Raw genomic sequence first — 23,837 nt, forward strand, 5'->3', positions numbered from 1 at the left:
CTGGGCAACTTGAGGGGGAGAACCCAGATGGAGCTGTGCCCCCATCGCCCCTCGGGGTCACGGCTCCCTGGAGCTATGAACAGAGCTGGAGGGAGTGTTATCAAAGGGCTGCCGGGACCCAGCTACAGGCGAGGAGCAGCCGGGAAATCCCCCTCCCCCCCTAATGTTTGTTTATTGCAGAGGATTTTGCTTCAGAGCCGGCGTCCCAAGGGCCTGAGGACAGGCTGGGGTGTGGTGTGTGCGTGACAGAGTAGAAGGGAATGGGGGTCCCGGGCTCAGAGGAAGAGACCTCAGGCTGAGGGTAAAATCGGGCGGAGATGGGGGCGGGGAGAAAGTAGAAACGAAAACTTTAAAAAAATTTTAAGAGGGAAAAAAACGTTGCTCTGGGCTGTCGGTGCTACCTGCAGTTAGGGTGTGGGTGCACCTCCTGAGTATTACTCACCTGCGCGCCACCCCCGGCCCTGGCCCTTACCCGGCCCGGCCCTCAAGAACCTTGCTGAGTGGATTTTTCCGAGTGGGGAGGGAGGAGAGCCAGAGCCCAAGCACAGAGAGGGAGAGGACTGAGGGAAAGGGGAGAAGCCTGGCCCAGAGGACATCCTTCCTGCAGGACCCCCCCCCCAACCTCGCTCCTTGGGCAGGCCCAGGGAGGTGTGTGTGCATGGGAGTGTGTACGTTTCGGGCCCCCTCCCCGGGGGCAGCTGGACCTTACAGCCTCTTAGTAGAGCCGTCTTTCGTCCCGGGCCTGCGTCACGTCGGGGCCGCTTGGGCTGAGGTAACTGGAGAAGGAGCCGCTCAGCTAATGTCACTAAGTGGGTTTGCACTTTTCTCCCTCCCTCCCTTTTTCTCCTGAGTTTTGTCTCTTTTTCTCCCCACCCCACCTTCCAGTGAACACCCCTCCCCATCAGAGCAAGGCGCTGGGGGAAGGGAGGGCGCAGGGGGAGGCTGGGCTGGGGGTTAGGGGGAGGCTGAGGAAGGGGAGGAGGAGAGAAAGGAGGAGGAAAGCGGGAGGGGGCAGTGGAGAGAGGGGGACAGTGAGAGGAGTCTGGAGTCCCAGCAGTGGAGGGCTTGTTAATTTCAGGCCCCCCCGGGGGCGGGGCAGGGCGGGGCCAGAGGCGCATTAGCAGCTTGTCAATTTCGGTTGCTCAGACTTGCCCCTGACTCTCCGAAACTTGTTGCGGCTCCGCGCGCCCGTCTCCTTTTCCCCTGGCCACTCGTTGCCTCCCGCTCCCCGACTCCTTGCTCCCGACTCCCCGTGGACCTGCTTTTCCCCAGAGCTCCGGAGCCGCCGGATGCTGCGGGCTGCGGGCGGAGGCTTGAGGCTGGGCGCTGCCCTCCCCACGGCGCGGACCATGCTAGCCTTGGCGCTGCTTGCCTTCGGAGCGCTGCGAGCGGGATCTGGAAGCTGTGAGTACCTACCCCAAACCGTCCCCTACCCCAAGCACTCACACTCACACTCCCCAGCTCCAGGAGGCGCTGGGGGATGCTCCGGGCCAGGCTGGAGCCCAGCCCTCTCCCCTCGGTCCCCCTCCCGGCCTGCAGCACCTGGCTGGCCCGGGAACAAAGGATGGGGCCCCAGGGAGCCCCCGCTGGGCCCTGGGGCGGGGGGGGGAGGAGGAGGAGGCGCCAGCCCGGGGTGAGGCGGGATGGGCAGGCCCGTAGCGCAGCGCTCCTCGGGCGGGCTCAGGGGGTCGTCTTCTGGTTAGGGTGGGAGGTTGCGCTTAGCCGGGTACCGGCAGGGCACGGCCCTGGGCCTAGGCGCACTAGATAAGACCCTGTCCCCCGGCATTCTTCCTACCCCAGCGGGTCCGCACCACCTGCGAGGCGCGCTAGACTGGGGGAGCACGGGCCGGGCGGGGCTAGGGGTCCTGAATAGGAGCGGGGCAGCACCTCGGGTCCCTGGGACTTCACCTGGCCTGGCTTAGCTGAGCGAGCGAGTCACCTCGGTTCTCGAGAAGCGGGCCTCTTCCCTGGGCAGTCCCCCCCCCTTGCGAATTCCCCCCCTCTTTTCAGCTCAGGGGCAGCCTTGGAGCCTTCCGGGGCTCCCTCTGCTGCTCGCTGCGGGAGTAAGGGGTAGGGGAACACATCGCATCACCCCTCTTTGTAGCCTAGGGTCGCGTTCCGGCCTTGGTCCCCCGGAGCCGGGCCAGACCCTACACCGCCCCGCCTCATTGCCTCTCCTGTCCTGGGCTCAGAGTACACCCGCACCTTAGTCTCCCCGACTCTCCGACACCCATACGCGAAGGATCGGATTGAGCCCTGTGTCTCCCGATCTAGAAGCAGGGAGTGGAAGGGTGGGGGAAGGGGGACCCAGAAGTGAACCGCGCCATGGACCGAGAGCCTGGAAAGGGGGGTGGGGGGGTTAGAGTGATGCTCAGCCTGGTCTGCCCCCTCCCGGGCTGATGGGATGAGCTAGAGGAGGGGCAAGATGGGACGGTGCTGGGGGCCTTCTCCGGGCTCCAACTCCTGCTCCGCCTGGCTCCCGGCCCAGGGTCCCTGGAGATGAGCCTCTCGAGAATGGGGCTGCTTACCCCATTCCTCCTCTCTGCCCCTATTCCAACCCCGGCAGTTTTACTGCCCAGATGGTATAGTCCTGAACCAGCATTAGCCACCCTCCTCCTTTCTTGGGGCTGGGGCAGCTCTAAGATCGAGGCATTTGCCCGTGTTGAACCTGTGAGACTGAGTCTGGGGCTGGGTGGGTACATACCACACTTAGACCCGGCTCAGTCAAACCTCAGCAAAGGCATCTCTGTCCAGATTCACAAATGAACATATATACAAACACTCATCTACACTCACACAAACACACTGTCACACACAGACTCACCCTCAGTCACACACAGTCACCTAATCACATTCAAACACAAACTGTATTCGGCTCATACACACTCTTGAGCCAACATAAACTTATACACACACTCCCAGAAAATCCCATTCAGATTCAGATGTTCAGATAAACACACAAACTTGGACACACAAACCCAGACATACACATAGGCATACAAATACAGGCACAAAAAGAAAAAAAATTGCACATTCTTACACACACTCTCCATCACCACAAACCCATGTCCTCATTAGCACCCTGAAAGGCATCAGACATTCACACCCTTCAAAACCTTCCTCACCCTTCTGCTCATACCCCACCCTTGACTTGGCTTGTTCTCAGTGCCCTCCCTATGCCACTGGTCTACACTGGACCAGGTCTCAGTGGGAAGCTGGGAGTAGAGAAAATCTGGGGGATGAAGGGAGAGGTTGGGGTGGCCTGACTCCGGTAAGTGTCAGAGAAGAAGTAAACGGTGCAGGCGGGGACAGCATGGCTAGGGTTGGGGCCTCCAGAGAACCCCCATAATCCCAGGGACAGTTCAGCCTACCTTTGTTCCCCTTTCTCTGTGGAGCACCAGAGGGAGGAGGAGAAGGGGGACTGTGTGTCTGTGCAGAGGGGGTTGTTGTGTTTTTTTCTTTAAGAAAAAAATTAAATAAAAGATCCTCACACCTCTACAATGTGTTTCGACTTTATGATGTGACTTAGCACCTGATCAGCAATCTGGTTTTATAGTCTAGTCGTAAAGTGTCCAGCAGGTATGGACCCAAATTCTGGGCTTGCCCTGTCTGTCCTGGGCCTCGCCAGCCCCCCTCCACCCGCCTCCCTGGCCCCTTCCGCTCCAATCTGAAAACTTCACACTTTTCCCTTTTAAAACACATGTTCTTCCTTTTTAATAACGGGCCAGGCTGTGGATCGGAAAAACATTGTTAAAGTCGCTGGCCCCGGGAGCCAGCAGTCTGCACGGCTCCCTTGCTCCCTCGCTTGCTCAGCTCAGCTCCCATCACTCTGGGTGGAAGGCTGGGGCGGGTGGAGGAGGGGGGAGATGGAGAGAGAGGAGCCCAAGCCCGAGAGGAGGGGAGCTCCCTGCCAAGAGAAGGGGGGTTGCTTCAGCCCCTGGGCCAGAACGGGGCAGAGGGAGGCCGAAGGAGTCATTGGTCCGACTTCTGGCTGCCTTGGGTTCAGCCAGGTCGGGCAGGCAGTGCCGTGGGCTCTATAAATTTGTGGTTCCCCACCCCACCCCCGGGCTCTCGGCCACCCAGCCTCGTGGAATGTCTCAGCCGCCTCCTTTCCACGTCGGGAAATATAGTTTTTATGCATTGTTTATGCTCGATCTTCCGTTTGTTCTTTCTGGGGGCTGCTCTCTCCCTACTCTCTTCTCCCCCCTCCTTCCAGCAGCAGGCCACAGGCCAGCCTGGCCGCTCCCCTTCTGAGGGACCCCCAAGCCAGTGCCGGAAGGGGGTGTGGGACTTAGGGAGGGCCCAGGAAGCACAGGGCCTGAAACCCTCCTTCCTCCCGCCAGCTGAAGGAAAACAAGAGACACCCCCCTTCCTCAGCAGGCTGCTGGCTGGCACTGCCCACTGGTGCCCACAGATCCACAAGGGGAGGCCAAGACCCCCGACGGCAGCTGTGGCATCTGGGAGAGGCGCCACATTGGAGTTGGGATAAGACAGAGGAGAAGAGGAGCCAAAGCGGTGCTGGGGAGTGGGCAGGACTAGAGTTAGGGAGGGCTTTGGCACAAATAGGGCCAGAGACACCCCCCCCATACACACATACACCTCCCACCAAGAGGGTCTGGATCCCCCAGAGAGCCCCTTCTAGTCTGCCTCCAGAAGGCCTCCCTTCTGCACAGGGATGCTCCCTCGGTGCCCTTGACCCTGAGTGGGCCAGGGCAAGAGGGGTCCCCAGGCCATCCCCCTTGAGGTGCCCCCGCCCCTGCCCGGGAGGCAGGAAGCGGTGGGTGGGCTGGGCAGAGGCGCCGGCAGGCGGGAGGGCGCGGGGGCTTCCGCGTCAGAGTTTCATGCTGAAGGAATTCCGAATTAGCGAGGAGGCCGGCTCTCTTGGTAACGCTTCTCTCACTGTGACCTCCAAACCAGATTACTGGGGCGGGCTTGGCTGCACACGGCTTCCCAACATGTTTTTCTGTTGCTCTGTCAGAAACCTCCTGTGCAAGCTCCCCATGGTCACAGGGCTGCAAAGCTTGTGACTGGGAACTCATCAGGGCCTCCTGGGCCCAAGGAGGGAGGCTGCCCAGGACCCAGGAAGTGAAGCCCCTCAGGGGACAGGGGATGCTGCCCTCCTCCCTTCTGCTGCCCCTCCTCTACTCCAGCCGCCAGCACATCCGTCCGGCACACCACTCACAGGGATGGCTCAGACTTCAGGCACTCCCTGGACAGAGCCCCAAATTCAATTTATATCTCACGCTCCAAGTAGACAAAGCCCACTGCCAAATCTGCCCATAGAAATCCCAGCCATCTCAGATGTTTTCGGCCAGAGGATTGGAAGGAGGAGGCAGCCGCATCAGCTGGCTCGTCCCCAATCCACCCCCTTCCCAAGCTGAGGGAGGATAGTGAAGAGGACAGGATCTCCCCCACCACCATGAGAATGAACAGTAGACATTCAGTAAGTGCTTACTGCGTGTAGAGTCCAAAACTGGTGCCTAGGGAAGACAGAGGAAAGAGGCAAAGTATAGCCAAGACAGGCTCTCTGGCTGTCCTCATGAAGCCCTCAATCTAGTAGGCTGGATGGAAGCCACACAGGTGACTGTTATACCCAATATAAGATCATCAGAAAGGTACAAAATAAATCCAATGTTACATGAGAACTGAGGAGGGGGAGGTCAGAGCAGGGCAATAAGGGAAGGCTTCGTAAGGAGAAGATGGCATTTGACTTGGGTTTCAGAGATTGGTTCAATTCACTGAACCTGTCTTACCCCATCAGGAGATCAGTTTTGTTTCCTCCTTCTTGTGGAGATGGGAGGTAATCAGCCACGTGGGAGGACATGCTTACATGGAGGGGGAGTGGACAAGGCAAGACCGTCCAGCCACCTGAAAAATTCATGACCAAGGCTGAGCTGTTAGGGTCTGCTAGTGGATAAAGGAGGAGCTGGTGGAGTAGTGTGGACCATGGGCATCCCACGGTGCTGGTAAATTTTGCTCCAGTCCCTCATTCAGGTTATCATCCCAAGTGGAGACTGAGATGACCTGGTCATAGAATGGTGAACCTGTTAGAGATCAACTAAAGTAAGCCCGAGAGAGAAATGACTTATTCAAGGTCACATAGGAAGTTAATGGCACAGCCTCCAGGATATGAACCCACAGCATCAAAGAATTTTGAGCTGGAGAGGGCCTTAAAGATTATCTAATCCAATTTTACAAGTAAGGAAACTGAGGCCCACAGAGAAGACATGACTTACTCAGGAAAACACAGGAAACTGGCAGAGCTGGAACTGCTACACAAGTGTACTGACCTCCATCCCAAAGTTCTTTGTGTCACACCAAGCATCTTCCCTTAAAGCCTAAGCCATCTTTGGACTGAGGAGGCCCTCAGAGGCCTTGGGCTGAGCCCTCTGCCCCATCCCTGAATCCCTGCACTCCTCGAAGCAGGTGCCCAGGCCCCTGAGGCTGATGGGGTGTTGTTTCTCTGACCCCAGACCTGGCTGTGATCGCCCCCCAGGACCCGACGCTGCTCATCGGCTCCTCCCTCCACGCTACCTGTTCAGTGAGCGTGAGCGGCGGTGATACACCCACGGCTGAAGGGCTCTACTGGACCCTCAACGGCCGGCGGCTGGCCCCCGAGCTCTCCCAGGTCCTCAACGCCACCACCCTGGGCTTGGCACTGGCCAACCTCAACGGCTCCAAGCAGCAGTCGGGGGACAACCTAGTGTGCCACGCCCGGGATGGGAGCATCCTCGCTGGCTCCTGCCTCTATGTTGGCTGTATGTGCTCCATCTCTGCCTCTTGCCTCCCTGCTCCCAACCATCAGGAATGCCCCTTAGCACCCCCACTAATCTCTATCTCCCATCTGACCCCATGGGGCTCAGGGGACCTCAGATGCCCTGTCCCTGAGGTGGTTTGAAAGGACTCTTGGAGCCATCTCACCCCAAACACCCCATACCTGGAGGCCTCTGAGTCTCTGTTAAGGGGGAAGGGGTAGCTCAGGCCTGCTCTGGTCATTCTGAGGTCACAGGGAACCCAAGGGTCAGGCAACAAGAATGACATATTTCTTCTGCATCCTCCCACAAGAAGGAATCTGAGCTGCTGTTAAACACCAGACTGCTTGCTCTTCCTCTGCTTTTACCCTAAGCACAAACGCCTCTGTCCAAAGGAGATCCATATCTCAGTACCTTGCTGTGAGCAAGACAGGGCTTTATGTACCCTCTGAACCCTTAAGGAATAGGAACTAGGTCTGGAAGGAGGGAGGATGCTGGCCCCTGGTGAAGGGCCAGCTGAGAGTGAGGCTGAGAGTACGGACAGATAATAGGATCCCGGCCCTCAGTCCTCCTCCTGTTCAGTCTGCCTCTGCTCAGGCCCAGAGCCTCAGACTGGCCTTCAGGTCGCACAGCCCAGAGCCCTGGATTAGACTCCTTGGTAACAAGAGGGCAGCCCCCAGTTCCTGCCAGCCCTCATCCGAATTCAGAAAGAACTTGGACTGGTTTATATTTGCCATGTCCCAAGGTCTTTCAGGGAAACAGGGGGATTTGGGCAGGAACGGACACTGGCCTCTTCCTCTCCCCTCCCAGGGAGCAAGCGCTCCAGGACCCCAGCACAGACCCTGACACTCCGTAACCGTATCCTAGGCAGGGTCCACGGCTGCAAACACGTTTCCTTGAAATAAAGGATGAATAAATCAGGAGGCGTCAGCTCCCCCAGTCTCAGGCCCAGCTCCTTGGGGAGCCCCGTTCCGGTTTTGCCCAAGCCCCTGGCCCCTCCTCTAGCCCTCCATTCCTAGCAGGGGGCCAGGCTGAGATGGGATTGGGGGCCTGAGCTCTGGGAAGGTTCCTCTCCACCTTGCTTACCTTCATCTCCCCACCCCACCCCCAGTGCCCCCTGAGAAGCCTGTTAACATCAGCTGTTGGTCTAAGAACATGAAGGATCTAACCTGCCGCTGGTTCCCAGGCACCCAGGGGGAGACCTTTCTCCATACCAACTATACCCTTAAATACAAGCTTCGGTAAGTATGTGTAAGAAGTCAGATTGGCACTCCACCAGCTCTAAGGGGCAGGGACAGAGGGACCAGGCTGGAGAGTGAGGAAGATGCATGGAGCCTGCGGAAGGAGGGCTCAGCCATTGCAACTGCGGGATCCCACAGGGAGGGTAAGCCAGCTCAGGGTGGGAGATATCTGGGATTCCCATGAGCCTGAGGAGGGGCACATAGAAAGGGGCCATCCAGGAGGAATGAGCAAGTCTAGCAGAGATGGGAGGCAAACCCCTGGAGGAGGGGAACATAGGAAGGGGCCCCGGGAAGGGATTTCCTGGCAATGGGAAGAGAGGAAGGTGAGGGGATACCAAAGGTGGTAAGGACAGCCTGGGCTCCAGGGTGTGTGTGTAGGGGGGTGTCGTTTGTCTCCCTAAACCAGGTGGTACGGGCAGGATAACACATGCCAAGAATACCACACCGTGGGGCCCTATTCCTGCCACATTCCCAAGGACCTGGCACTATTCACGCCCTATGAGATCTGGGTGGAAGCCACTAACCGCCTGGGCTCGGCCAGGTCGGAGGTGGTCACCTTGGACATCCTCGATGTGGGTGAGGCTTTCGCTAGGCCCCAGCCCCCTCCCAGTCCCCTGTCTCTTCATTCCCTCTCCTCACCTCGAGAGGACTTTCCCAACAGGATTCGAGCCCTCTGAGGATGGAGGTCGAGGACCAAGATGAAGTGGGACCTGTTGCCTGAGGAAGGCTGTAACTGGAGCCGGTCTCTCTGACCGTCTGCTCCACGGGCCCATCAGAACATTTATCTGCCCCTTTGGCCTGGCTGTTTGTCTGCTCCTCTCTTCATACTCTGGCCGAATCTCGGGACCTGTCCCCCATCTGTCAGCTCACGGCTCACTCCTGTGTTCTTCCATTGGCTCGGTCCCCCACCTGAATCACTCTGATTCCCAGAACCCATCCACCCCACTCTACTGCTCTCCCTGGTCCCCATCCATCTGTCTGCATACTCCCCTAGTCCCTTAGCCTTTCTCCATCTCCACTGCTCTCTGCCTTTCTTTCCTCCCTCCCTGGGAGGCTAAGTTCTTGCTTGGCTGGAGGGGGGGTGGGGCGGGGCATCCTAGCCTAGATCCCTGTCCTGGGGCCCTGGACACCCCACGGAAAACACCTGGCTCTGGTTTGCCCTCGGGGTGGGGCCCAACTCCTTCCTCTGAAGCCCCAGGTCCCTGCCCTCCCCTCCCCCCTCCCTCCCTGATGGGATGGGGCTATGGCTGGGGCTGGGATTGGGTTTGGTCTCTGGGCCCCTCCTCCTCAGCCTGGGCCAGGTGTGGGGGGCCCTTTGGGAGTGGGGAGGGGAATGAGAACAGAAGCCTTCAGGTCAGGGAGGGGCTGAGGAGACCCAACCCTGGCTCCCTCCCTGGGAAGCAGCCGGACCTGGTCTGAGGGCAGGGGGGGGGGGAGGACCGGAAGGCAGGAAATAGATGATCTGTGAGCAGAATTGGTCCTAATCTAATTAGGATGTTTCTCAGCCTCCCTTTCCCCCAGGCAGCCCCCAGTCCTTAACCCTTTCAGTGCTGGGGCTCCCCCCAACACACACAAGGGGGCAATGCTGGCCTCAGCCCAGAGCTCCTGAAAGATGTGACTGTCAAAGGGGGAAAGGAAAAAAAAGGGGTGGAGGGATCGATCACTCCTCCTGGTGCAAAGAGCCCTGGCATCACACCTCCTCCACCTTGCAAGTTCCTTGTTGTGTGACCCAGCCACTCGGAGATGGTTTCCTTATCTGAAAATAGAGGCAGTTTATACCTCTGCTGTATCCTTCAAAGAATTATGGTGAAGAAAGTGCTTTGTAAACTTGTAGGAATCAAGGCTGTGATTATGCCAGTTCCCAATGTGGGGCCAAGAAGCTTTCAAGTCCCAAGGTCCCGCTTCCATCCAAACTCCCAGGAGTCACCCCAGTCCACTGTGGGGCAGGAATAGCCTATAACTCCCCTTTTGCTATCTTTGTTGACACCCATTTGGGTACCCCCCAAGTAATACCGAGGGTCCCAGACTAAGTTCTTCTCCCCATGCTTTGGTCTCAGTTCAGTGTTCAACTGGTCAGGGTGTGGCTAGCGGGAAGAGACCCAGCCTGAAAGGGATTAATTCACCCAATTCCTCACCAGTAACAACAGACCCCCCACCAGATGTCCACGTGAGCCGAGTGGGGGGGTTGGAGGACCAATTGAGTGTCCACTGGAACTCCCCACCAGCGCTCAAAGACTTCCTTTTCCAAGCTAAGTATCAGATCCGCTACCGAGTAGAGGACAGCGTGGAATGGAAGGTAAGATAACCTTTCCCCTCTCACCTTCATCCCCATCCCTCTGGGGTCTGATTATCTTTCCCCCTACTTCCTACAGGAACACCAATCTCACTACTTCTTTCTCCCTCACACTCTCTCCCTTTCCCTCTCCCTGTCTCTCTCCTTTCCTTCTCCCTCTCTCTCTCTCCCTTCCTCCCCTTCCTTCTCATCTTTGTTACCTTCTCTATCTCTCCTATGTCTATCTCTCCTCTCTGAATGTATCTTTCTTTCATCTATCTCTTTTCTTCCTCTGTCTCTGTGTCTGTTTCTGTCTCTCCGCCACTGTCTGTCTTTCTGTCTCTGTCTCTCTGTGCCTCTCTGTCTGTCTCTGCCTTTCATGTGTCTCTGTTTTTCTTCTGTCTCTTTCTGCCTCTGTCTCTGTGTCTCTTTTTCTGTCTCTCTGCCACTCTCTCTGCCTTTCTCTCTCTCTCTCTCTCTCTCTCTCTCTCTCTCTCTCTCTCTCTCTCTCTCTCTCTCTCTCTCTCGTATCTGTCTGTCTGTCTCTATGTCTCTGTCTCTCTTTCCTTCTCTTCTTTCATAGAAAGCAAAATATCAGAACTGGAAGAAATCTCTTGAAAAAACACAGGATTAGAGCTAATTGGAACTTTAGAGACTAATTCAACTTCCTCATTTTACAGCTGAGGAAACTGAGTCCCAGAGAAATTCAGAACATAGAAAATTGCAGAACTTGAAGAAACCTTAGAAAATAGAATGAGAACAGGGACCATTTCATCTTCATCTCTGATTCTCCAGCACCTAGAACAGTGCCTGTCACATAATGAACACTTAATAAATGCCTCCTTATCTATGAATATGGAAGTTGAAGGGACTTCATAAATGGAATATTACAGCTATAAAATGCTGTAAAGAGACTGTCTAGTTCAATTAATTGAACACTTAGTTCAATAAATAAACATTTATTAAGTACTTACTCAATGTCTGGGACTGGGTTGGGTGCTAGGGATAAAAGACATAAATGAAACTGTTTTGCCGCAAAACATTTATATTCTATGGTCAAGGAAGGGGAGGCAGAGACAAAATAAATATATTTAAATCCATGCAAAGTAGACACAAGATAGTAGAGGGAAGCAATAGCAGCTGAAGGATGAGAAAAGGCTTCCTGTAAACGGGGGTGCCGAGCTGAATTTTGAAGGGTAACAAGGGATTCTGAGAGACAGAGGCAAGATGAGAGTCCAGGCATGAGGTACAGCCAATGCCAGTGCATGGATGTGGGAAATGGAGGGTCACGTGTGAGGCCAGTATGACTGAACATTGTAGGGTAGGAAGAGGTTTAAAAATATACAAGGTTAGAAAGGCAGGTTGGGGCCAAGCTGTGAAGGGCTTTCAAAGCCAAACAGAGGAGTTCATAACTGATCCTATTGGAAATCAGGGGTGACCAGGTGAGGAAGCATGTCGATAGACAGAGGGGTGAGCTAGAAGTTGATAGATGATGGGTCCAGGGGTATGGGCAAAGAATGAAGAGATGGGAAGATAAGCATTGGAGTTTATTGAATAGGGGAATGGCATGGTCAGATCTGTGCTGTAGGAAGGTGACTTGGATAGCTGTATGAAAGATGGTTGGAATGTGGGGACACTTGAAACAGGGAGGTGCAACAGCTCTGATAAAAGGTAATTCAAGGCTTGAACCAGGGTGGGTGCCGTGTAAGTAGTGAGAAGGGGACAGATGCAAATGATGTTTTGGAGGTCAAAATGAAGAGACTTGGCAATTGATGAAGCTGAGTGAGGAACGGAGGATGACGTGAAGGTTGTGGCCTTGGGTGACTGGAAAAATGAACAGAGATAGGGAGGTTCTGAAGACAGGTGAGTTGAAGGAGAGAGGTAATGAGATCTGTTTGGGACAGGTGGTGTTTGAAATGCTGATAGGACATTCAGTTCAAAATGGTCAATGGGAGGGGCAGCTAGGTGGCACAGTGGATAGAGCACCAGCCCTGAAGTCAGGAGTACCTGAGTTCAAATCCGGTTTCAGACCAAACACTTGACACTTACTAGCTGTGTGACCCTGGGCAAGTCACTTAACCCCAACTGCCTTAAAAAAGAAAGAAAAAAAAAAGCAAAATGGTCAGTGGAGTTCAGGAAAGACTAGCTATGTAGATCTAGGAGTTAGCTATGTGGAAGTGATCACTGAATCCGTAGGAGCTGATGATAGAGTAAAGACGACGACCCAGGACAGCGTCATGGGGGGAGGGTGTACAGTGGGATCCACATTATAGTTAGAAGGGTCTTCTCTCGGTCATCTCTTACTCTGAGAGGGAAGTAAGGGAGAAGAGGAGAGGGGATTACATCAAGGCATTTTGCAATGTAGACAAGGACAAAAGAGGAGGTGACAGGCGTGTGGTCTGTTTTCTCTGTGACTTATGATGCTAGGCTCTCAGCTGAGAAGGTGGAGGAGTGGATGGTGTGGGAGGCTTGAGAGAAGAGAAGGCTTGGGACATCCTTCATGCTCACTGGGGATGAAGAATCCTTTAGGGAGGAGTAAAAGGGTTGCCTTTCTGCCATGATGGCTCAGTTGAGATGAGTTGCTGAGATTTATCCATTTCCATCCAGCCGCATGTGAGTGGTAGTGAAGAAGACAGAGAGTGACTGCAATCTAATGGTGGGGATTTGGCAAGGCATGAGGATTGAGAGGACAAGGGGAGGAAGGAGTTGAGAGGAGAGGACAGAATGGCATTGATCTGTGGGGACATGAATGGGAGGAGGGGAGGTGAAGCAAAAGCAGAAGCGATGGCCCAGAAAGGTGGAGAGATTGTGAGGAGGATAAAGATGGCCCAGAGAGATGAAATAAAGCAGTGAGGCAACAGTGTTCAGAACGTTGGGTGTGGAGCCAGGAAAGCCTGGGTCCAAATCCTGCCTGAGTCATCTGCTAGCTGCATGACCCTGGGCATACCACTTAACCTCTCTTTGCCTCAGTTTCCCCATATGTAAAATGGAGATAATAATAGCACCTATCTCCTAGGGTTGTGGTGAGGATCAAATTAAGGTAATACTTATGAAGCACATAGCACAGTGACTGGCATATATTAAGTGTTATACAAATGTCAGCTATGATTATTGTTGTTATGATGATGAAATGAGATAATAATTGCAAAGCACCAGCACAGTGCCTGGCACATAGTAAGCACTGTATAAATATTAGTTATTATTATTATTATAATTATATTATAAACAGCCCCTCTCTCAGCCTCAGTTTCCTCATCTGTAAATTGGAGATAATAGCATATACCTCATAGGGTTGTACATATCCAATGAGATAACATAGGCAAAGTGCTTAGTAAACCTTAAAACACTCTAAATGCTAGTGATTATCAATGATAGGAGTTTGTGATCTGATAAAGGCATTTTGGATCCTGAAGGTAAGACATTTGTGAGTAATGTTAAGATCAACAATGTATAAGCTATACAGTGTATAAGCATTCCTGGGTATAAGCCAAGTTTGGGTGGAGGCGGAGGTGAGGGGACCTGAGGAGGCTGACGAATTGAGAGTGTTTCAGGGGACATCTTCACGATGTTGGAGGCCCTTAGTATAAAAGCAGGGAGCTGGAGGAGAAGTGCTGAAGTACTTGAGAAAAGAGAGAGAATGACCTGGGGCTGGTAGATAATGCCTTTGGAACCTCTATTGGGTGGGAAATCTTAATTAGAGTGAATCTCAAAGAAGGAGAATTGTGCTGAGGGATTGAGGCAAAGAGATAGAAAGTGACAATGAGGAGCAAAGAAACAAAAAAAAGGATGCTAACTCCTTCCCCAGGACCTGTGTGTGTGTGTGTGTGTGTGTGTGTGTAGGGGGGGAGGCAGGAAGGGTAGGGTAAGAGATAAAATGCAAGTGCTAGAAAGGGTGGCTGAGGATGCACTGTCTTCAGAAGCCAGAAAATGGATGGGGTAGGAGAGACAACAGTCTGAAATGGAGAACATCTTATTAATTAAGAAACAAGAATTCCAGAAGGCACAATGAAGGGGGCAGGAAGAAATGTAGTAAGGCAATGGAAGAGCGTAGCTGAGGAATAAGAGAGGGCAGGATGGGTTGAGGCAGGGGATCTTCCAGATGGAGAAACTGAGGCCCAGACAGGGGGGCAGAACCTTCCAAGGATAGCCAGAGACAATGCCCCATAGTAAGTCCAGGGCTTTCTACCCCAGAAGGCCACTGCCTTGACTGGGGATCTTGACATTTAACTTTTGCCCACCATCCATCTCCCTGTTCTCTGATGATCCCTGACCTGTTTTCATCCAGGCAAGGAGCCTGGCACTTCCTTGACCATCTTCTTCTCCCACCCCCGGAGCAGGTGGTGGACGATGTGAGCAATCAGACCTCATGCCGCCTGGCGGGCCTTAAGCCAGGCACAGTCTACTTCGTGCAGGTGCGCTGTAATCCCTTCGGCATCTACGGGTCTAAGAAAGCAGGAATATGGAGCGAGTGGAGCCACCCCACGGCGGCCTCCACCCCCAGAAGTGGTGAGGGAAACCCACTCCACATGCACACCACGCCCACGGAGCAGAGCAAGCTGAAGGACAGAGCTAGAAGGCTTTAAAAGGCACAGGGCTTAGAACATCAAATGTGAGGGCTGGAAGGAGCTTAGAACGTAGAACCTGAAATGTTGGAGCTAGAAAGAGACTTAGGACTTAGCATAGAAAATGTCAGGAAAATGGAGAATGGCGGAGGCTCTAGGAAGGGCCCTTAGAACCCAGAATGTTAAGATGGGAAGGCCCCCAAAATACAGAATGTTAGAGCTGGGGGGGGGGGCCTTAGAGCATAGGATAGCAGGACCCTCAGAACATAGAATGTGAGAGTTGGGAGGGCCCTTAGAACCCAGAATGTCAGAGCTAGGTGGGCCTTCAGAACAGAGAATGTCAGAGCTGGGGAGGGGGGAGTCCTTAGAACCCAGAATGTCAGAGTGAGGAGGGGGCCCTTAGAACCCAGAATGTCGGAGTGGGGAAGGGGACTCATAGAACACAGACTTCCAGAGAAGAGCCTCAGCTCTATCCTTCTTCAGCACCTGGGAGGGGGAACAGGAGGGAATTGGGGTGGGGGGGCTGGGAGGTGGATGCACATGGCTGCAACTCCATTCTTCTAACTCTGTTCCTGAAAGGCCCTGGCTGGGTGGGGAGTGCTGGGGAGGGGGCCTGGGGGCTGGGGCTACAGCCTTGGCCCGCCGCGTGCCCAGCACCTGCGTTTCTTGCAAAGGAGCCAGCTGGAGGCTGATTTCCCGCCGGGGAGGGAAGGCCTCGGCCTCCCTCGGCCTCCCTGCTGCAGGCAATGCCAGCACTTGTCAGCAGGTCCCCCCTGTTATTTATGACGTGAGGCTGATGTCCTTATCCGTCCGATTGGTCCCTGGCCCTAGCTCCCACCATAGTAACCCATGCAGCCCAGCCCGGCTCAGCCTAGTCTGGTCAGGGGGAGGAGACCACCTGCCAACCAAGTGCCGGGCCTTCACCAGAGGATGGACAGTGCTGGGGGCTGGGGGGCGGGGCACTGCTCGGAGGGGATCCAGCTGAGTTTGGAGAGTAACTTTGAGACCATGGGCAGGAAAAGGGCCAGATAGCTCCCCACTTCTCTCGATCCCTGGAGAGACCCATGAAGCCACAGGGCCGACCAGCATGTTGTTTGGGGTCTCCTCCCCAGTGGTCTTACTTTAGTCCTCTCTTATCCCCTACTTTCTATCCCCCTGTCTCTTTTCCTTTCTCACTCCTTTCTTCTTTTCCTATGCCTCCTGTTTTTTCCATTCCCCTCTCCCTGTATATCTCTCCCTGTCCCAGCATCTTTCCACTTCTTCTTTTCAAATCTCACTATTGATCTATTCCTGAGTCTCTTTTTCTGCCTGACTCCATCAGTCTCTTCCCCTCCTTTCCTGACTCCTAAGACTCCACCTCTGAGGCCTGTTTCTCTCTCTCCTCTTCTTTCTGTCTCAGTCTGTCTGTCTCTCCCCCTCCTCTTTTCTCTCTCCCCTCCCCGCCTTTCTCTCTCTCTCTCTCTCTCTCTCTCTCTCTCTCACACACACACACACACACACACACCTGGGCTCAGCTCAACAGGGACTTCTGTTCTTTCTTTGTGAAAAGCTTAAGAAAGAAATCCCTTCAGCTTTTCTCAAGCCCCAGTGAACAAGAGAGGGAGGGGGAGATTCATTCTGTCGTGCTCATTCATTCACTCATGGCTCCCCCCCATCCCACACACACACCTCTGGGGAGTGATGTGCACACAGGAGCTTAGACAAATGTGGACACGTGTGTCCATGGATACAGAAGCATGATGATCAACATCTCTGTGCCTGGACATGTGGTCACACATGCATAGGGAGGGAAGGGCATAAATTCACAAGGTTGGTAGGCACAAAAATGTGTGGACACCCACACAAGTGGGTACATAGGCATGCTGGCACCCTTCTCATCTGGAGGTGGGCAAAGTGCTACATCATATCTCACCTCATGATGTCTGCCACCTTCTCTGACCCCGCCCTGCCCCCCCCAAGAAAGTTCATCTTTTTCTCCCTCTTTTTCCCTCATCTCATCCTGTTCTGTCTCTCCCTCTCCCTTTTCCTGGTCTTAAGCCCAAAGCTTGGAGTCTAGATCTCAGACAGTGACAGCCTACAGCCAACGCTCCACCTGGGGCCTGGGTGCTCCCCTAGCACAGAACCCATGTTTTTGGTCCAGAACCCAAGATAGCCCAGAGCCTACCACATCCTAGACCTAGAACAGCCCAGAAGCCAGCAGAGCCCCGAGTTCATGGTACAGATCCCAAGACACCGCACAGGCCAGGACAGAAGCCAACCTAGGCCCTCCCTGCGCGGTACCTGTTCCTCTTCCCTCCCTATGGGTGTGATATCTCTATCCCTTCTCTCCCATTCCCAGAGCGGCAGGGCTCCAGTGGGGCCTGCGAGCCTCGGGGAGGGGAGCCCAGCTCCATGCCAGTGAGGCGGGAGCTGAAGCAGTTCCTCGGCTGGCTGAAGAAACATTCCTACTGCCCCAACCTTAGCTTCCGCCTCTATGACCAGTGGCGAGCCTGGATGCAGAAATCCCACAAGACCCGCAACCAGGTAGGTGTGCCCAGGGCCCGTCCCTTTCCCTAGAGTATTGTCTCAGGACCCTGCCTACTGGGCAGCTCTGTCCTCTACCTCTCCCCTAGGTGAATGAAGCCTATAGAAACAATCTCAGATCTTAAGATATATAATAGTGAAGTTTGGAAGGGACTTGGGAGATCACCGAAACCATCCCCCTTGTTTCCGAGGTAGAGGCCTAGAGACTGGTGATCACCAGCCCAAGGTCACACAGCGAATCCATGGTATGCTAGGACAAGCACCCAGGTGTCTTGAACTCCTGCTCCTCTCCAGGATGTCACAGGCTAAATCCTGGGGCCAGCTATGGCGAGGGACCCGTTTCTGTGCCAAGGGCCAGCACTCACTCCTGCTTTAAGACAGTCATTTCTGGGACCCTAGGCATGGGAGCAGGGTGGTCTTGGAACAGACCCTCTCAAACATCACTCATGTTCTTTCTAAGCACAGGACGAGGGGCTCCTGTCCTCGGGCAGACGGAGCACGGCGAGAGGTAAGCAGGACTCCAGATGGGTGAGAGGGCAGAAAGGAGCATGGGATCCACGCATTTCCCCAAAATGTGACCCTCCAGTAAACATGTGCTTCCTCCATGAATCCCAACTTTGCCTATTGCATCTAAGTCCTGGTATCAATAGGACTCTCACCATGGACCCTGAGGCTGGTGCCCACAGATCAGGGTGGGCACCCTGCCCCCTGTGCTCATCCAGAGCTTCTTTCCCTCTCTGCCTGTAGGTCCTACCCGGAGATAAACTGTAGTGATCCTAGGTCCTGGGCCAGGAGGGCACCTACCCACCCTAATGCCACCTCCAAAGAGTCTATGAAATATGGAGGGAGGATATCTGGGGCTCCTCTACTCTAACCTGGGGATGCCCCCCTAAGTTCTCCCAAGCACTGGAACTATGGATTCATCCAGGATAGAAGATGCCCGCCTAAGCCACAGCCCCTGCTCCCTGCCTCTCAATCCCTATTTCACCTGGGCCCCTGTTCCCAAAATGGGCAGCCCAGGCTTCTGTGGAGCCACCAGGCATCTCATCTCCGCTGTCTGGCAAGGAGCTGTCCTTAAGAACAAGGCCAGTGCAGGAATAGAACAAGGCAAGGCTTTGGGGGGAGGGGGAGTGGGGGAAGAGACCAGGCCCCTGCCTCTTGCTGTACCCATAACCCCTCCTGCTTCTGCCCAATTCCCTGTCAAAAGATTCTTATAAATAAACGACTTATTTTTGGTGAAGCTGTTTGTGAGTGGTGTGTGGGGGTTGGGGGGTGGGAGAAGACAAGGCATCTGGGCCAGGGCTGCTCTAAACGAAACTCAGAATGCTAAAATCTCTGAGTTAGCATCTCTGTTGCAAGCTCCCTGAAGGGGACTTGCTGAAGTGACTGAGAAGGAGCTGTCACCTAAACACAGTGGCAGGCTGCACCTGAGGACAAGAACTCCTCCATTCTTTCTGGCTCTGGGAACCTCAGATTCTCCCAGGGTTAGAGAGGGCCTGAACCAGGAACAGGTCATGGAGGAACAGGAGAGCCAGGAGCACGGCAAAGCCGAGAGATCAGCCCCACCCAGCCGCCAGGGGAGGCATCCTAGAGCCTTACCGCTCATGGAGTGAGAACTCCTATCCCCAGGACTGCCATCAAACCCAAGCCTGATGCTCACCCAGTGACCATAGGCCAGTCACTGTCCTGCTTAGAGACCTACACTTTTCCTCCACTGTGAGATGAGAGGCTTGGCCTCAAGAGCTTCCAAAGTGGAATCTGTGTTCTAAATCCGTGCTCTCTCTCCCCTCTACTACACTCAATGTGTGAGCTGAAGACCCCCACCTAGACTTGCAGTCAAATCCCAAGGAGGAAGAAAGAGAAGAGGGGGAGAAAGGAGAACATTTTATTGTGGCAAACAGATGGGACCAGTAGGGGCCCGATGGGGACATTGCCCTAAGGGCCCAAAAGAGATGGCCTCCTCTGCCAGCAGGGCAACGTCCTGGGGCACTCCCAGGGGAGGACCACATCCAGAGGGGGTGAGGGCCCTCAGCAAGCCCTCCCATCCCCCAGCCCAGAGACCGGTGACCCCAGAGGAGGCTGAGGGGCGCCTCTCCTTCTAGCGTTTCCCATCTCCCTTGGGGCCAAACATCACTCAGCCTCTTCCGAATCATACTTCAGGTCCTGGACAATCTCACTGATTACCTCCATGGTTTTAATTATCCTACAAGAGCGGATGGAAACTATAAATAAGATCCAGATGGATCGAATTATCCCGACCGTGCAGCTCAAGAAGGCCTGTTTATGAAATGCTCGGCCCTGGAGAAGGCGACTGAGCCCTCTGCAGGGTGGTAGCGCTAAGCAGGCCTGCCTGCCAGCCCGCCCACAGCACCCTGGAGCCATGTGGGCTTCCTTCAGCCCCTCATTAGGCAGGGCATCCCAGCCCCGAGCTGGGTTCAGGGGGGCACAGAAAGGCCATGGGCATGCAGGGGATGGGGGTGGTGCAGGGCTGGGCTGGAGGAGGTGGCTGGCTTTCTAACTCTGCAGAGGGTGAGAGAGCCGTGGCCCCAGCACCCACCCTCCCTGGGCTGAGGGCGTTGCCCAAATGGTGCCCCGGCCCCCAGCCCACCAAGTCAGTGGCATGTGAGATGCAAGGAGGAGGGAGACAGAGAAGAGACGGAGAGACACAGAGGAGGGGCAGCAACACTGCGAAGAGGGAGGTAAAGAGAGGTGGGAGACAGACTGGAGAAAAACTAACATCCAGAGCCAGGAGAGAGATGTGAGAGGAAAGAGATGAGACAAGGGCTTGAGGAAGGATGACTACACACAGGGACGGCAAGGAGACCCCCAGAAAGAAACAGAGAAATCCCCTGGGGCAGAAAATGAGGGTGGAAGACCCCCAGAGTGGAAGTGCTGTGGGCATTCAGGAGCAAGAATGTGACGAAGGAATCTAACACCCCCAGCCCCCCAAGGAGGGCTCTGTGTGTGTATGTGTGTGTGTGTGTGTGTGTGTGTGTGTGTGTGTGTGTGTGTGTGTGACAATCACATGAAGGCTGGTGATTCTGAGTGTGATGAGGGGGAGGTTGTATACATGTGTGCGTATAGAGAAGTGTATACATGTGTGACTGTGTCAGTTTCTATATGAATAAAGAGCACACATGACTGTGTACAAGTGTGTGTGTGTGTGTGTGTTTGTGTGTGTACATGTTCATAAGAGAGAGATAAAGGGAGGGGAGGAGGAAAGAAGGGAATGCCCAGGGACTTAGGGACATGTCAGGCCTTTTCCTCCCCGCCCAGCCTTCCGGCCTCCCTCCCTAGGCCTGGACCAGCTCAGTCCTGCCTCCCCAGGGCAGCAGCTCGGCCCCCACCTCTGGCGCAGTTCCTGAACCTCCTCTCTGGGGGCCGCAGCCCCTGGCTCCTCTTGGGCCTTCTGCCGGGCCAGCTGTAAAGCCGCTGTCTGGGGTGGGGGGAGAGGAGAGCTCCCTGAGTTTTTGCCCAAGGACACTCTCCCCATGCATATCCACACCCGCCTGCCTAGCCCCTTGCCCACCCCAGAGGAGTCTAGGCATAGAACCTCGGGACCAGTCAGTAAGGAGGGGACCCAGGGACGGTGAAGGACTAGATGAAGTAGGGTTAGGCAGAGGCCAAGGGTATGAGGGTACAGGGGTGTGGGGCAGGGCTGAGCCACGGGGGCTGGGCAGGAGAAGGCTGACCAGCTCCAGTCGCCGTTGCTCCTGGTCCTGCAGACGGGCCAGGTGCTGGGCGAGGTCAGGCCGCCCATGGGTGTCCCGGAGCCGCTCCCGGATGGCCAGCACTTCTCGAGAGATGCTGGCAAAGGCCTCGGTCACCTCATGAACCAGCTGCCGGTAGCGAGGGAAGTCATAGCAAGGACCACTCCTCAGGTAGGCCCGGTGACCCCTGTGAGGAAGCAGGTTCAGCAAAGAGCGTAAGGGGGTCAGGCTGAGTCGCAGCACCTAACCCAAGACCCCTCATCTTACAGGGGCCCAGGCAAGCTAAATCACCAGGCGACAACTGTCAGGAGGCACCATCACTTCTGCCTCTCTGCATTTCAGCCTCCAGGTCCCTGGCCCTTGCTCCCAAGCATCAGCCCCAGGCCCTCCCCAAAGACCCCCTGACCCTCACTAACTGGTCTAGGAGTCCAAAGGCCTCAGAGCGCTCCGCCTGAAGGTCTTGAATCTGCAACAGCAGGTCCCGCACTCGGACTTGGCTCTGTGGGAATGAGGAGGAGGGAGAAATGTGAGGGCTCTGATCAGCTCTCGTGGACCCATTTCACAGAGGGTCAACCTAGGTAGGTACAGTGACCTTGGGAAGGCTGTGTCTCCTTTCCTCCTATCCCCCCATCGACGGCCTCAAGAACAGGGGTCTTCGAAGGAAGGATTCAGCCTAGAGAATCTGCACTCCATCCTTCCCCAGGGCTGGGGGGGGACCTCCACCAGGACTCTACCTCATCCCCCTTCCCAAGAAGATGCAGTTCCAGCCTGGAGCAGGGAGGTCAGGGGCAGCGGGTGGGGGGAGGCAGGGCCTTCAATGGCTGGGGCAGAGGGCCCTAGGGCAGGGCTCTTAGAAAGCCCCATCCCTGGCAGGATCCTTGGAAAAGGGGGGAATGGGATGCCGATGGCATCTCAAAGGCCCTGAGTGGGGACACCCTACAGTGTAAGATCAGAGATCTAGAGCAGAGAGACCTTGTCTAGTCCAACATCCTCATTTTACTAAGAGGGAAACTGAGGCCCAGAGAAATAATTAACTTGGTCAAGGTCACATAGTCGTGTCACAGATGGGATGAGAATTAGGGCCCAGGAATGAAGGCTCAGCACTCTTTCCACAACAATTCCAGCGGGTTGGGGGAGCTGGAAAGCCCACAAGGCAGGAGGCGGGCTGGGGGGCCAGGAGGAGAGAGAAGGGTCGTGCGCTGATGGTCAAAAGGAAAGCACGCAACTTTGCAAGGAGCGTCCACTGGGGGGCGCCAGAGAGAAGAGGTGCGCAGGCACTCAGGCAGAGGAGAGTCGGAGGTAGAGTTCAGGCAACAGCCACTGGGGGCGCCAGAGAGAAGAGGTGCGCAGGCACTCAGGCAGAGGAGAGGAGTCGGAGGAAGAGCTCAGACAAGAGCCACTGGGGGGCGCCAGAGGGAAGGGGCGAGTGGGCGGAGCTCTAAGGCAAGGGAGCGCCAGAGGGAAGGGGAGCTCGGGGGCTCTCCGAAAGCTGCCACTCGGGGGCGCCAGAATGAGGGAGCGGATGGGCGGGGCTCTCAGGCAGGAGAGCACCAGAGGGAAGGAGCTGGAGGTGGATCTCAGGCAGCGGCCACTGGGGGGCGCCGGAGCCCGGGGGCGGGCGGGGGGCTCCCAAGCAGGGGAACTGGGGAGGAAGAGGCCCAGGCAGGCCATCCCCACACTGTGAGGACGCCCCACCTCCCCGCACCCTTCCCAGGCGGCGGATTTCTCTCTCCTTTCCCCCCCTCCTCTGCTCTATCCTCCCCTCCCCTCCTCTTCGCCCCACTGGCTTACCCCGGCCCGGGCCGGCTCCTCGGGCCCTGGCCCGCCCGCCCCTCCGCCTGGCGACGCCGGAACCTCTGCCTCGGCACTCGCTCCCGGCATGGCAGGCCCCATAGAGGCCGCGGCTCGGCCCGGCCCGGCCGGCCCTGTCAGACTCCGCCTGCGCCCTCTGCAGGGTGGGAGGACTCACGAGAGGCTGGCACGGTTGGGGCTAGAGGTCATCTGGTCCAACCCCCTCCACGCCGGCCGAGGGCTGGAGCCGCCCGCAGGTCACCCGAGAGCTCCATCCAGTCCCGTCCCGCCCCACCCCCCACCAGATTACCTTCTCTGTCCACAAGCACCTAGATATTCATGTGCTCATTCTCCCATGAGTGATAATAATAAGACGACGTTTACATTACGCTTTTAAGGTGTGCGAAGCGCTGCCCATAGATTGCCTCGATGTATCCTCACAGCAACCGGGGGGGGGGGAGTCGTTGAAATTATTATCCCCATTTTACAAACGGGGAAACAGTCTGACAGGTTAGGTTAATTGCTCAGGGCCACACAGCTATTAGGCATCTGAAGAATTTGAACTCAGGTCTTCACATACTTAAAGTCTGACAGTATCCACCACAACAGGTTGTGGGACCATTAGAATGGGTGAGAACCCATTCTAATGCATACATGTGTTTTTCTTTGTACCCCCAGATTCCAACACTGCTTGGCACGTGTAAGGGCTTTAATAAATTACTGATCAGTCAAGATATTATTAAGATATGCACCAGTAAATGAAAGAATAGGGAGGGAGGAAACAAGCACTTACTAAAGGACCTACTATTGTCGTTGTGCTAGGCATCTTGCAATTGTCTCAACTGATCCTCACAACCCTGTGAGGTAGGTGGGATTATTATCCTCATTACAACTGGGGAAACTGAGGCAGAGGTTAAGTAGCTTGCCCAGGGTTGTATAGCTAGTAAATGTTTGAGGCTGGAAATTCAGCTGTCCCATACTCCAGG

General features: G+C 55.3%; 2 protein-coding genes across 3 annotated transcripts; one reads left to right on the forward strand and one right to left on the reverse strand.

Moving 5' to 3' along the window:
- Positions 1-1,054: 1,054 nt before the first annotated feature.
- On the forward strand, positions 1,055-18,590 carry CRLF1 (cytokine receptor like factor 1). Of its 2 annotated transcripts, none has more exons than XM_021009137.2 (9): positions 1,055-1,404; positions 6,474-6,758; positions 7,864-7,993; positions 8,400-8,569; positions 10,132-10,289; positions 14,603-14,771; positions 17,166-17,350; positions 17,811-17,858; positions 18,098-18,590. In XM_021009137.2, exons 1-9 carry the CDS (start codon positions 1,290-1,292, stop codon positions 18,119-18,121), a joined length of 1,284 nt encoding a protein of 427 aa, XP_020864796.1. In that variant the 5' UTR covers positions 1,055-1,289; the 3' UTR covers positions 18,122-18,590. The 2 variants fall into 2 exon arrangements, with proteins under 2 accessions (XP_020864796.1, XP_020864797.1); XM_021009138.2 differs by having other exon boundaries at positions 1,057-1,404; positions 17,816-17,858.
- Positions 18,591-19,219: 629 nt separating this feature from the next.
- Positions 19,220-22,999, reverse strand: REX1BD (required for excision 1-B domain containing). Its single transcript, XM_021008893.2, has 5 exons — positions 22,852-22,999; positions 21,477-21,559; positions 21,043-21,247; positions 20,698-20,786; positions 19,220-19,553 (listed from the first exon to the last, which is right to left on the reverse strand). The coding sequence occupies exons 1-5, from the start codon at positions 22,951-22,953 to the stop codon at positions 19,481-19,483; spliced, it is 552 nt and encodes a 183-aa protein (XP_020864552.1). The 5' UTR covers positions 22,954-22,999; the 3' UTR covers positions 19,220-19,480.
- Between the last annotated feature and the right edge of the window lie 838 nt (positions 23,000-23,837).

The sequence above is a fragment of the Phascolarctos cinereus genome, unplaced genomic scaffold, assembly GCF_003287225.1.
Source record: "Phascolarctos cinereus isolate Bilbo 61053 unplaced genomic scaffold, phaCin_HiC Scaffold_4;HRSCAF=312, whole genome shotgun sequence".
Classification (NCBI taxonomy): Eukaryota; Metazoa; Chordata; class Mammalia; order Diprotodontia; family Phascolarctidae; genus Phascolarctos; species Phascolarctos cinereus.

What these genes read in the sequence shown, in the direction of transcription:
- CRLF1 (XM_021009137.2), top strand. Translation starts at nt 1,290, where the DNA reads ATGCTGCGGGCTGCGGGCGGAGGCTTGAGGCTGGGCGCTGCCCTCCCC. An exon ending in CTTGGACATCCTCGATGTGG is followed by an intron (nt 8,570 to 10,131) that starts GTGAGGCTTTCG and finishes ATTCCTCACCAG; the next exon opens with TAACAACAGACCCCCCACCA. An exon ending in CAGACGGAGCACGGCGAGAG is followed by an intron (nt 17,859 to 18,097) that starts GTAAGCAGGACT and finishes CTCTGCCTGTAG; the next exon opens with GTCCTACCCGGAGATAAACT.
- REX1BD (XM_021008893.2), bottom strand. Translation starts at nt 22,953, where the DNA reads ATGGGGCCTGCCATGCCGGGAGCGAGTGCCGAGGCAGAGGTTCCGGCG. An exon ending in AGCAACGGCGACTGGAGCTG is followed by an intron (nt 20,787 to 21,042) that starts GTCAGCCTTCTC and finishes CCCCCACCCCAG; the next exon opens with ACAGCGGCTTTACAGCTGGC. An exon ending in GTTCAGGAACTGCGCCAGAG is followed by an intron (nt 19,554 to 20,697) that starts GTGGGGGCCGAG and finishes CCGCTCTTGTAG; the next exon opens with GATAATTAAAACCATGGAGG.